This window comes from Coturnix japonica, chromosome 3 (assembly GCF_054131305.1).
Source record: "Coturnix japonica strain WE chromosome 3, WE-NBRP24, whole genome shotgun sequence".
Classification (NCBI taxonomy): domain Eukaryota; kingdom Metazoa; phylum Chordata; class Aves; order Galliformes; family Phasianidae; genus Coturnix; species Coturnix japonica.
In genome coordinates, this window is record NC_140665.1 from 80,968,328 (window position 1) to 80,981,194 (window position 12,867).

The 12,867-nt window shown below is 37.0% G+C and overlaps 1 protein-coding gene across 2 annotated transcripts in view; it reads left to right on the plus strand.

Annotated features, from left to right (window-relative positions):
• EYS (EGF-like photoreceptor maintenance factor) overlaps positions 1–12,867 on the plus strand; it is a 779,301-nt gene that overhangs the window by 733,914 nt on the left and 32,520 nt on the right. For both annotated transcript variants that reach the window (XM_085543820.1, XM_085543821.1), the window contains one exon: positions 4,025–4,197. In XM_085543820.1, coding sequence (XP_085399946.1) covers positions 4,025–4,197 — 173 coding nt within the window. The remainder of the gene's footprint in view (positions 1–4,024; positions 4,198–12,867) is intronic.

The following is a 12,867-nucleotide window of genomic DNA, read 5'->3' on the forward strand; positions in this document are numbered from 1 at the left end:
TTGATATTTTTAATATTATTGATGAGATAGGGATATGCTTCTGGCTACAATGTGTTTCTGTGGATTTGGCTATTACACAAAGCTCTTAGATGAAGGTCTAATCACTTTTACATTATTCTAGCACTTTCTAGAGAGAGATTTAATGACTCTTTACATGAAATATAATTCAAATTAAACTGGTAAAATATGATGCTCCTTTAAGTTTCCATTTTTTTTTTTTAAATGGCATTGACAATACATAATGGTAATAACTTGAAAATAAATTGAACCACATCTACTATTAATTCACTGAGGTAGCCTGGGAATCACTTCCCTCCAATTTCTTTACCTTTGTCTCAGATAGCAGTAAAACAAACTTGTGTTGTTAAGTACTAAAGGCACTGGAACAAATAGTTTTTAAAAGTCTCACCTTAGTGGTGTCACAATTCAGGAGTGTTGAATGCATTTCCTTCCAGGAAGACCTCTCACATACAGCTACACAGATTGCAAGTACGATGCTTTCAGAGGGGGTCACAGGACAGCTGAGGGCTCTGTGAGTAGTAGTATTCTCCTTCTACAAACAAAATTCACAGGTCTGTAGAAGATTGTTCTGTGGGTAGCCACACCACTGTTTCACCATAAGACAAGTAATACCTTGTGCTAAGGTACTCTAATATTATTTTCAAGAAGAGATTTACTTTTAAAGTCAAAACTGTGGTTAAATACAGCTGTGACTGCATTATCACAGGTTGTGTATTGTTATTTCATATGAACTGTGCAACATTAGAAAGCTATCAAAACCTGTGCTGTCATCCCAAAAGTGTCATTGATATAAAACTTAAATTTTATTAATTCAGAGCACTTGATATCAAGAAATAACCAAAGGGGAAGAAGTTATGTTATTGAATTACTGGTACAATGTCACACAATGCAAGTCTTTCTTGATTTTCTTTCTATGCTAAGGTCTAGTCCAAAAATTATAAGAAAATTTTCACATGGGAAATGGTAAGGTGTATGCCTTACCATTTCCGAAGAGGACTGTAAAAAGATGGAAGAACAGTTCATCCTCTCTACACTTGTTTGTTCGTATCCCATAAGGCTGGTGACGTGAGGTGATGGTGCCCTAGGAGTATTGTACTTGTGTCTTCCACTCCATTTCTACAGTATTTCTGTCTCTGCTCCCTTTTTCTTTTACAGTTTCTGACATTCCTGCTTCAAATGATTGTGGATGGTTGACTTTTTGTAATTTTATCTACTTCAGGATTTTGCCCTGTTTAAATTCTGTGATGTTTTGGTTATATACTACACACCATGGCAGCTTGGTTTTTCCTTTTCTGTTCTTGTAAATATGTATATGTATTAACAGATAATGTAGCTCAATAGGAGCAGATTTACAGGACAAATAGGGCAGTGCTGAGGACCAGCATCCCTACGGCTCATTCTTTCAAGCATCTTTAACTCGCACTGGATCTGGTCTCGCCCCATGAAATGAATGCCTGTTAGCAGCTGCAGTACCTGAGGTGTGAGACAGTCTTCTGGTTTAGGTTCATCTGAAATTGAGTTCATGCACTCTTGAGACCACTCTGTAATGTGAACTAGGGCATTTCAAATTGGCAGGACCAGGAAATTTGCTTCAAAATCATGCTCTGATTCAGAACTAAAACATTAAAATAGGCATGCAATACATTTCAGCAAAATATTCTAATAGTGTTTCCAGTTTTGTTGGCTCAAAATTCTGGTATTTTCCATGTTCTTTTTCTGACAACCAATATGCACTTTCTTTAGCCTGTATCTGTAATTATCAAAATATGTTTTCTCTGAGTCATTTGCAGTACACAATGTAGGCAAAAGATACTACTATTCTGATTTGCTGTCCCTTTTCATTCGCTTCATGCATTTATGAAAATTAGCAGGATACCGTGAAATTGTTAAACTCACTTGGGAGGAGAGAAGCTCCCTTGTCATTCAAGCACTTTTTGTGCTCCTTCCAGCTGAAATTAAGTCGGTAGAATATAGGAGACCTTATCCTTTTCAATACCAAGTGCAGCAATATACTGCTTTGAGGGAGAGTAATAAGTCATTTGGGACTTCATATTTCAGTATACTAATTCATGTGAATTGGTTGTAATATTTTTTTGCATGTGATTAACTATTATATTTTCAAGTTCTTGTGTTAGTTTAGAGAACTTTTTAAAAACTGTTTTCTTTGTGTCATTGGAATTCACCCTTCTTTGTTATTTATATTGATATCAATATGATAACAACAGTAAAACATTAGGACATCTTTCCCTTTTGTAATAACAAATTTGTCACAATATTTTATGAGTCATGTTATTTTTGGTTTGTTGCACAACACTGAAATTAAGACAACAAAAGAAATGGCCAATATTTTTATATGTAGCTCAATTTAGCAGTTGATGAAAATGGTTTATTTAAAGTCTGTAGTTTGGTAGTCAGCAGCAATGATCTTTCTTCTCCTCTACAAAAACAAACAAACCAACAAAAAACAGTTGCATTTAAAAACTAACTTTAGAGAAGATTATCACTGTAAATTTTAGATTTCCAGGAAGAATTCAGTGTATTTTTGCTTTTTTCTTGGCTAAACTATGTAATGTTGACATTGAAGCAGCAGACAGCAGGCTTTTCAGTGCTGCACAAACTGAGGCAACCCAGTATCTCATTTACATTCCTGTCCTGGCATCTGCAGCAGATCTATAAATAGAATAGGCTACACACAGAAATTTATTATTGCAGCTGATAGCAATTTTCTTTTCCAAAGGTGTCTGGAGGCATTATTCATGAGATTCATTCTAGTAGACTTTCCAGCTGAGATTCTCTCTTCCCTGAACTGCAGGTGGTCAGTTTAGAAATATACCAATCAACTGCTATGCACAGGTTGCCAGAAGGTGTACTTATTTCCTTTTTAAAAAATGCAGCAGTTCTGTCTGCTCCAGATTATTTTCTTCAACCCGATTGCACGGATATTGTAAGCCATGGACACATTTTTTTAAAATCACATTTATTTGACATTTCATCACTGAAATTCCTAATGATTATGCTATTATCAGGAAAAACATAATGGCTGTGGTTTAACATAGCTCACATCATTTCTTTTGCATTCATACCCACAGGCACGTGTGACCTTATCAAGTATAAGGCAGACATGTTCAATACTGAGGATGTGTAGTAATCACATAAACTGACCTATCTGGCTGTCCTCTGATTTCAGACATAAAACAAGGGGGGAATAAAATAAAGCCTTTCATGAAATTATAGTAAATGGTAGATAGGAATGCCTTACACTCCTGCTTTTCCTATCTGTTTTTTTGTTTTGGACCATATTTGCCCTTCTCCTGTCTTTTTTACACTAGAAAGTTACTTACTGAAAAAAGAATATGCACATTCTTACCCTCTGGGACTGAGTACCATTTATTTTCTTCCTTGTCTATTCTAATACTTTTTCCATAGTTGAGAACACAGGATATACAAAGGCAAACATATTACCTGTTCACTCTGTTTCAATTTCAATATAATCACTACTGTAGCTATTCACATTTCAGCTTTTCTTTGCATCCTGCCGTATTGTCAAGAGCTATAGGTAATACTTGAATGTACAAATGATGCTTTCTTTTGAAAAGTAAACTGGTATCTTTACATTTTTGTTCTTTCTTCTTTTCCTTTTTTTGTGACATGATAGAAGAGCTGTTTTTCTGTAACTTTTATTCCAACTCTGTTATAAAAGGAGCACTACAAATCACTAATGCAGCACATCAGAAAAGTCGCATATTTTACCAAGAAAGATGGATTGAAATACAAAATTAAATAAAAAGTAACTTGTCAACTAACATGACCCAGAAAACATTCTGGCATCTCTAGTGCCACACAAACAAACAAGCAAAAAAAAAGTTAGGAGAGTAAAACCAAATAAGTATATTACAAGCACAAGTCAAACATCACTGGTTTCCTGTGAGAATAAAACCCATCCTTTTTTAAGTGTGTTTTGATACTTACACATTTTGTTTTGTTTTGTTTTTAACTTTACCAGTGATGCAGAAAATTGGTTTTGTGAATGCCCTAAACTGTACTCTGGAAGACTCTGCCAGTTTATGACTTGTGATGAAAGTCCATGTGGAAATGGTGCTACATGTTTTCCAAAGTCCAGACAAGAGGTTGTTTGCCTTTGTCCATATGGAAGATCTGGCATCCTCTGCAATGATGGTAAGAAACATAGGTTTTAGTGTGCATTAGTTGCAGTTTCTGACATTTGTGGAAGCTGTGGCAAGAAACAAGTCATGGAATCACAGAATTGCAGGGGATAGAGGAGACCTCAGGAGATCATTGAGTCCAATTCCTTTCTAAAGCAGGTACCCTGCAATAGGTTGCACAGGCAGGCATCCAGACAGGTCTTGAATATCTCTATAGAAGGAGACTCCACAACCACATCCAAAAGGCTCTTAAACACATCCAGGGATGGTGATTCAACCACCTCCCTGGGGATCCCATTCCAGTGTTTAACTACCCTTTCTGTAAAGAAGTGTTTCCTAACGTCCAACCTAAACTTACCCTGGCATAATTTGAAGCCATTTTCCCTTGTCCTGTCACTTGTCACCAGTGAGAAGAGACTTCCCTGCTCTCACTGTAAGCACCCTTCAGATACTGGAAGAGAGCTATAAGGTCTCCCTTCAACCTCCTTTTCCCCAGACTAAACAGCCCCAGCTCCCTCAGCCACATAGGGTTGATTTTCCAAGCCCTTCACTATCCTTGTTGCTCTTCTCTGGACCTGCTCCAGTACCTCCATGAAGTCAAATGCTTGGAAGGCAGAACACTGTAAGTGACCTCCTCCCCACCTTTGCCATTGCCTGTAAACACAGCATGACCCAAAGTACAGTCCTAAGCAAAGATCACCTGAACTGAGCACCCTCTCTTCATGTTGTTTCACAAAAGCGTTATCCAGAGAGACAGAAAGATCAGAGAAGCTGAGAGTAGACAAGCCAGAAAACACCAAGTAATGGCTGATGTTTCAGTAATTTACTTTAAGAGAAGCTGACAAAGATATCTGAGTGAAGTACTCCTTTGGACAAAGCATTTTCTCCTGCAGTTTGATTTTTGCAGTACTTAGGGAATCATGACATTTTGTACATAAAAGAAGTGTATAAAAAGTACTTTATGGATTGTAAAAATACTGCCAGATGCTGAAATTTGATTAATTCCTTGGATCAAAAATAAAAACAAATTAAACATAACCAAGTGCTTGCTGTGAATTAGGAGACAGGATGAAGGGAAATTATTAAAGATAAGCAAATAGGTCATTACAACTATTATCAAATGAAGGTGTTTTATTTCTTTAGCATTTATTATAATGATTGTTACAGGTCAGAAATTCCTGTGTGTTAACATTCAGTGTATTCTTTTCCGTAACAATGAATGAAGCAACAAGTAATGGTAGAAAACTCTGCATATAGAAAGTAATAACTGATTCTGAGCTGATTCAGCAGTACTTTTGAATTTCCTTTCAAAATTAATACTTTTATGTAAAATATTGTTCAGGTCAGATCAAAGGACAACACTGTCCTTTTCTTTTTTCCATAAACATTTACCTCATTTAAAATTTATATTAGAAGGAATTTCCAGTAATAACTTACTAAGTGTGCTTACATTGTCATGAAACTGCCTATTAAAACTTTATAACCCTCTTTCTTTGCTGGCAGCAAGTTCAGAGCCCACCATCCTGTATGTCAGGCTAGGAATGTTTCTGTCATCTCCCTCAATTTACATCTGTCTACACTGAGTATCATCTAGGGCTTTTTCCCAGTAGTCCTTCAATAAGGCTCTTCCAAAGCTCTTTGTAGTCAGACATCACTAGTCTAAAGTGAGAGAAAATACACATATTCATGAGTTTCACTGGACTACAAACCTGAAGGATGTGAAAGCATAGAATGGATGAATTTCTATTAAGTGGGAAGGGAAAACTCTCTCTGAATCATTACTGTAAGAAAGAAAAATGGGAGAGAAAAAACAAGCAGATAGAACAGAGTGTGCATCTACTAGGGTTAGAAAGACCATTGCATGGAAAGTTATTGAAATATGAAAAGTTCTTCTATTGAACTTGTGTCTTAAGAGTTTAGAAGTGAGTACAGGTAGAAATCTTGTTAAGGTAAACATTACTGTGAAAGTTAAAATGAGCTGCGAAAGATCTTTTTATCACATAAACTAAAACTGAACAAAGAGGTGAGAAACAGTACCATAGTGCGATGTGTGCTGGGTGCAGCCTTATGCATAGCCCTAGCAGCACCAAACCGGTACATTTGTTTTTGCATCTGAAGATAATGATAGATTGCCTAATTACAGTGGTAGAACAATGTAAATTGTGTTAGAAGCCAATTTTAATTGTTTAAGAAAATGAGTGGCCCAGGTAACAAATTTATTAGAAAGAAATGGCCCATAAAACTTAAAAGGCTAGGAGCATGTATTTTTAATGAATCTTCTCCTGTTCAAGACACAGAAATAATATTGTTTGTCTTGTGAAGATTAGTAACCCAGTGCATGCTACGTGCTGCTTTTTGTTTGAAACAAAGAAGACTTTTTCTCCTGACTATTTATCAAGTAATTGATTGTCTTCATCAGCAAAAAATGTGTAAACCTTAGAGTGACTGTTTGTTAAAATGAATATAACAAATGTACCAAATAGAATTGAGATCCTTTGCCAGCACAGCTGCTCCTTCCAGTACAGGTTATTTACAAAAGACAAAGTAAAAGTAGCTCAAGATGTAGACAGAAACACAGATGAGCCTTCTGCTACAGTTCTTGACCATGGCAGAGATCAAAATGCCATCAGTTATGAATTTAAAGACATACCAAGAACAACATAAAACTTTACAGATATATAGAAGTGAGTGATGATAAAGCTGTTGTCGCTATTATAAAGGAGGGAAAAAAAACACAAAACTTGACAGGGGATAAAAATATAGCAATTTGTGGGATATGCACAGCATTCTAAAAGTGAGAAAACTACAAATGGCAAACATGGCAGAAACTTACAGGCTGATAGTAACTTCTGTGTAATATGCAAAAAGAAAACAAGTTCCTGGGACAAACAAGGACTTCAGTTTCTGAAGCAGATGAAGCATGTTGCAATCTAGTCGGGCTGGGAGTAATTGCTTTCTGTTTATTTTGGTTACATTATTCTTGTTCAGACTTCAAATAAAGGTTCCTTAGGGCCACAAAGATGATAAAAGGAGCACCTCTCTTATGAAGAAAGGGTGAGTGAACTGGGTCTGTTCAGCCTTGAGAAAAGAAGACTCAGTGGTGATCTTATTAATATTTATAAATACCTTGTGTATGGGTGTCAAAGGGACATGGCCAACCTCTTTTAATCCGTCTGTGGGGTCAGGACAAGGGGAAGTGGCCATAAACAAGAGGATAGGAAGTTCCATAGCAATATACAAAGGACTTTCTTCACAGTGAGGGTGACAGAGCACTGGAACAGGCTGCCCAGGGTCATTGGGGATTCTCCTCTGAAGATATTCAAGACCCATCTGGACATGTACCTGTGTAGACTGCTGTAGGAGGCCTGCTTTGCAGCGGGGCTGGACTCAATCTGTGGAGGTCCCTTCCAACCCCTACAATTCCGTGGTTCTGTGATTCATTAAAACATTTCCATTTTTTCTGTATATATAAGTAGTAAAGTGAATTATCTATCACTACACATCTTTCCTTGATTTTTAACTATATGACCATGTTACTGTGATTGCAAGTTAACCAATATATGTGGATCTCTCTCCCAGGAAGCTGTGTAGCTAAAGTGTAATCAATCAGTGTGAGGGGATAAAAATAAGGGAAGACACAAATTCTAAATCACGATTACTTTAAGTCATTCTAATGTGGGCTGAACAAGCCAAGGGACCTCAGCTGCTCCTCAGGTCTTTCCCCCAGGGTCTTTCCCCCAAGACCCTTCACCATCATTGTAGCCCTCCTCCAGTTGCCCTCTTAAAGTTTTATGGCCTTCTTATCTTATGGTGCCCACAAATCTGCATACAGTGCTCAAGTTGAGGTCACGGAGCAAGGTGGAGTAGGACAGTTTCTTTCCTCTGGCACTTACAGATGAACTTTTAGCAGCTAACACAGGATTCTTGGTTTGCAGTGTTAAAAGTCCACATTAAACAAGTTTGCATCTGGAAGAAGAACACAGCCACTTACAAAAATGAAAACTAGAATATGTTTAGCCCTGTACGCCATCAGTGTAAAAGAATTTGGATCAGGGACCAAGTCTGCTTGAGTGACTTGACTCAGTCTCTGAAGTGACTGATGTTTTTTAAGCTGTAGTTAAAGGAATCCAGAGCATTTAAACTGAATCCAGTTATTGAGCTCTGCCTTTTCAGCTGTTTTATGTAAAAGGACTGAAGATTCAAGGCCTAGTCTGATAAATTTTCTTTCACATTTAATTTAGTAAAAATTGGCTTGTACTGTGTTTCTTGTGGATTATAAATGAAAGTCCTGTATTACCTCCTCCAGTAGTTAGGATCACAGTAGTGAATGAAAGTGCTTACAAATGGCACCATTTCAGGCCAAATGAACACACATTCTTCAACAGTGCTATGAGGTTGGTTTTTCCTGCACAATGATTTTTAAATTACCCCCTAGATATTTGTTTTGTATACTTTTAAAAGTTGGTCAGGAAGATACATTGACAATTCTCTATGGAGACACATGAGGATTAGGTTAGAAGAGGAATTGCTTGCCACCTGCAGAGATTTATCATTTCATAAGATCTCAGTTTTAAGTGAAAAATTAGAATAATAGAATCATAGGTCAGGTTGGAAAATACTTTAAAGATCAAGTCCAAACGCAACAATTGCAGTGCTTCCTTCACCCAGAGGTGATACTTGAGCTCAAATACATCCATATCACCATACTTTAACTTTTAAGATTAAGAATCGTAGCTAAAAATAAAATAAAAATAAAATAAATTAAAAAAAATAAAAAAACTTATTAAAAATGTGAACAAATGGTTTATTCACCAGGAATGGATATGAACACCTGGAGTTCTCAACCCTTGACTGTGATAATTATTTTTTACACAATAAATTAGAAGTTTCTGGGAAGCTCTTAGTTGTAATATGGAGAATATTTTGTTATGCTTCAAGAGTTTACCTTGTAAACAAAGGTAAATTTAAAAGAAAAACATTTTAAAAGAATGTGCATTGCAAAAATGAATAATTGTATAAACTGCAGTCTTTTAGACCAAACTATGTGTTTATTTTAGTTTTGCTGTCTAAAGGTACAGATGTGGCAAGATAAAATAGATTCCTAACTGTGGCATTGCATTTCATAGATCACATACCAAAGAGAACTGTCCCCAGCATGAGTTCACAGCAATCTGTAAAAAAAGTTCATTGAAACACATTTCTGAGCAACATTTTTGTTAATCTTTGCCAGTCCAAAGGGTCTGTAAGAGTACAGAATATATTTCCCCATGTGTAAAATTCATTTCAAAGTGCTGAAGTGGGAGTAGTCACTTGCTCCAAACTCTGTGGTGTGAAAAACAGCCTACAAGTGAAGTGTTCTCTGCAGCTGTGTTTGTCACACAATGTCACCTTCAGAGTGTTCAGGTCTACAGACTAAATTGTGCGGTTCAGTGGCAGTAGGTGCCCAAGGGGAATTTCCTCAGATAAAAAAAATAAAACCAAACCACATCATGAGTTTTCTGGTTAGTGATAGGAGACTTTGGGAGATGCTGATCAGACCTGCATTTCTTCCTACCCAAGAGTATATATTTTCTGAGTCATTTGCATTTATCTGAGCTTTAATTTCTTCCTTCCTTTCCCTCCAAACTGAGGTATGTCATAAAAAATTGTAAAAAAAAAATAAAAACAAGCAGACTCACACACATTTGCACACACAGTGTCACTGCCGCATTACCAGTTTTGCAGATTTGTACTTTCATCCCTGAGCAGTAAAATCAGTTTTATTATATCAAATCTTATCTTCCACTTAGAAGTAAAAGTTACTAGTCCATATGATTACTGAAATAAGCTAAGCTAACAGGGCCCATGGGCTCCATAAGGATACCACATAACTATGCCACTGATTCTACAAGACAAATAAAATATCTGAGAACATTTTCTTCAGGGGGAAGCATACACTTGAATTAGCCATTATAAAGATCCTGTAGTTGCCTTCCAGACATCACAGGTCTTCCACTATGCCCTTGAGCTCCACTTGACGCAGCACCTCCTTGAGGTTCAATCCCCACCCTCCCCTTTTAACTTTTCCTTCTTAGGTTTCCCGCAGTTTCTGGTGAGGAAAGTGTGCTGACTATTTAAGAAAACAGCTTTTTATGTAGAACTAGCAAAGCATGTCAACTAAACACCAGCTTATCTCCTTCATCTCACTCTGCTTCCCAAATTATGCTGGTATCTATTTCTTGCCTGTACAGCAGGCCTTCTCTCTCATTGCCACTGTTGGTGTCTGGATAGCTCCCATCTTCCCCATTCCTCTGCACAAAGGACAGGGGAATTGTAGCTGGAAGTTCTTCCTTCCTTCTTCAGCCTTATCTAATACCCCATAATGTCTTGCAGTGCGCAGAGAGAGGTTTCTGCCAGAGCCCTGTGAAAGCAAAATAATATTGAAATCTGTGAATATATAACAAATTGTAGATATGCATTTGCTTTCTTAAGCCAGTCACTTCCATCAGGAGCATGTGCTGTCACTTGAACATCTACCTTTGCTGCTTACTCTTGAGTAAGAAGAGGATCTGATTTTAAAATATTTTTTGTAAACTCAGCAAAGGAAATATTTTTCGCTCTGTTCATCCACAAGAGTAATCTCTGGTTTATTGAAATCCATACTGCAAACCAGTAAGAGGAACAGTGACTGCAGAATTTCATTATGACAAAAGACACTTTTATGGGGACCTTTTTATAGATTGGAAGACTGGAAAATATGCTTGCCAGCAATTTCCATTCCTTTTCAGTACTCCCTTCTCAAACATGTGAGCTGGTGTTTAGGAGAATTGATTAGTCCTCATCCCAAATGTATATAGCTGCTCATCCTGAAGCCAGGCACTGGCCTGATAACTGCTCACAGTTAGTCAATTTTAACATAAAGAATTGGGTTATCTGATTGTAATTATATAGCCTGAAGTCTTCACCTCTTTTTAGCCTATTGATTTGTCTTGTTTTTTACTATGAATTGTAAAACTGTAGTCCAAGATGTATTGGCTGTGAACATTGAAAGGAGCATTTATTTTAACTTACAACAGAAAATTCAAAGATAATGAAACCATTATTCTCAATTTTGTCACTTTATTCTCTCCTCTTTGTTAAGATTTTTTTTTTTTTTCCTAAACTATAAGTGTTATGGGTTTTTTAATCTTCCATTTTTATATCTAGATCTGCTAGGATGTACAGTCCTAGGGAAATAGGTAGCCAACTACATTAATACATTTACATAATGGGATCATTTGTCATTATTTGTTTGTGAGGCAATGGGATATACCATGCCTTATTACAGGTACTTTATTACCTGTTAAGTGGTAGAAATGCAGAAGAGGACAGTGGTAAATGATGTAAGAACTGACAGACACACGGGATAAGATCAAGGACAGAAAGCTGATAAAAGGCTTCAAGTACTCTGTCAGGCACAGTTAACATGGAGTGTGGTTTTGCATGACTCCTAAGTATAGTCATTGGGACACAGCTCTGTGACTCCAATAGCAAAGGGGTGGGATTCTTACTTGAATGGTGCCTGGGCAGAAAAAGGAAAATAAGAGTGGAACCCAATTACTGTGTGCCCTCTGATCTTCCTTCAGCTATAAGTATTTTATGAATAACTATTTCTCAGGGCTGTTTTTCAGAGAAAAGAGGGAAGATTATACAATTTTCTGTCTTCTCAGCTCCTTACGTTTGTAATGAAAAGACAGAGAGTAAACGGAAAAGATGGAGTAATCTTGCTAGATAGAAATTTACCAATCACTGTATTATTCGAAATTGATTTTTTGTGGATTTTTTTTTTTCCCCCTTTTTGCACTTTAATAGTCTGTTTTAATTTGGGACTAATGAGGGTTATCATATGAAAGATATCTCTAAGACCAAACATTTTTCATTTACTGTAACCTTTCATTTTTTCACATGATTGGTTGAAGGCCTGATGACAAATAATACTTAGCATAGAGGAGAATCATGTTTTAAAATGAGGTATAAAACCAATTTTAAAAGTTCAGAAAGAGACAAAATATGGAAGGAATGTCACCTGACGATTTAGATGGGTTAGATTAGTGAAAAATGTAAGCTTTTGTCTTGGTATTAATTATCATATCTGAACACATTGTGCTCCCCAGAAGTTGCTGTAGAGAGGACTGTTTAGGAACACTTCCTGCATGTACATCCCTGATAAAGATAGTCGGGTTAATTAGATGCTGCAGCTCACTTTTAGTAGGTGTCAGAAGCTCCTTCAAAGCTGTGGAGAAAACTGTGAGAAGCTAAATATGTCTGTGAGGCTAGTTGCTTTGTGTGATATTCTCACAGTTGGTGACTATACCTTACTTAAGTATTGCCCTACTCAGTGTTGAGCACCACTTCAGGTAGCATCTGAGCACTGCATACACACAAGAGAGAGACAGCTCAGGGGGAGGAAGAGTGGGGTTTGACAGCTGGTAGACAAGTGCAGGTGGCACTTCCATATATCGACAGTAAAATGATCCAAACAGGGAGTTTGAACCTCTTCAAATATCTCAGTGGATCTGAGTTCCTCACCAGAGAAGCCATGCCTCACTTCCTGCTGGCTTTCCTGCAAACATGGATTACATACATCTGCAGGCCCAGATATTACATTTAGCCCCATATTAGTGAATGACTGGATTTACTGTCACTTAACCTGGGCCGTTGTTCT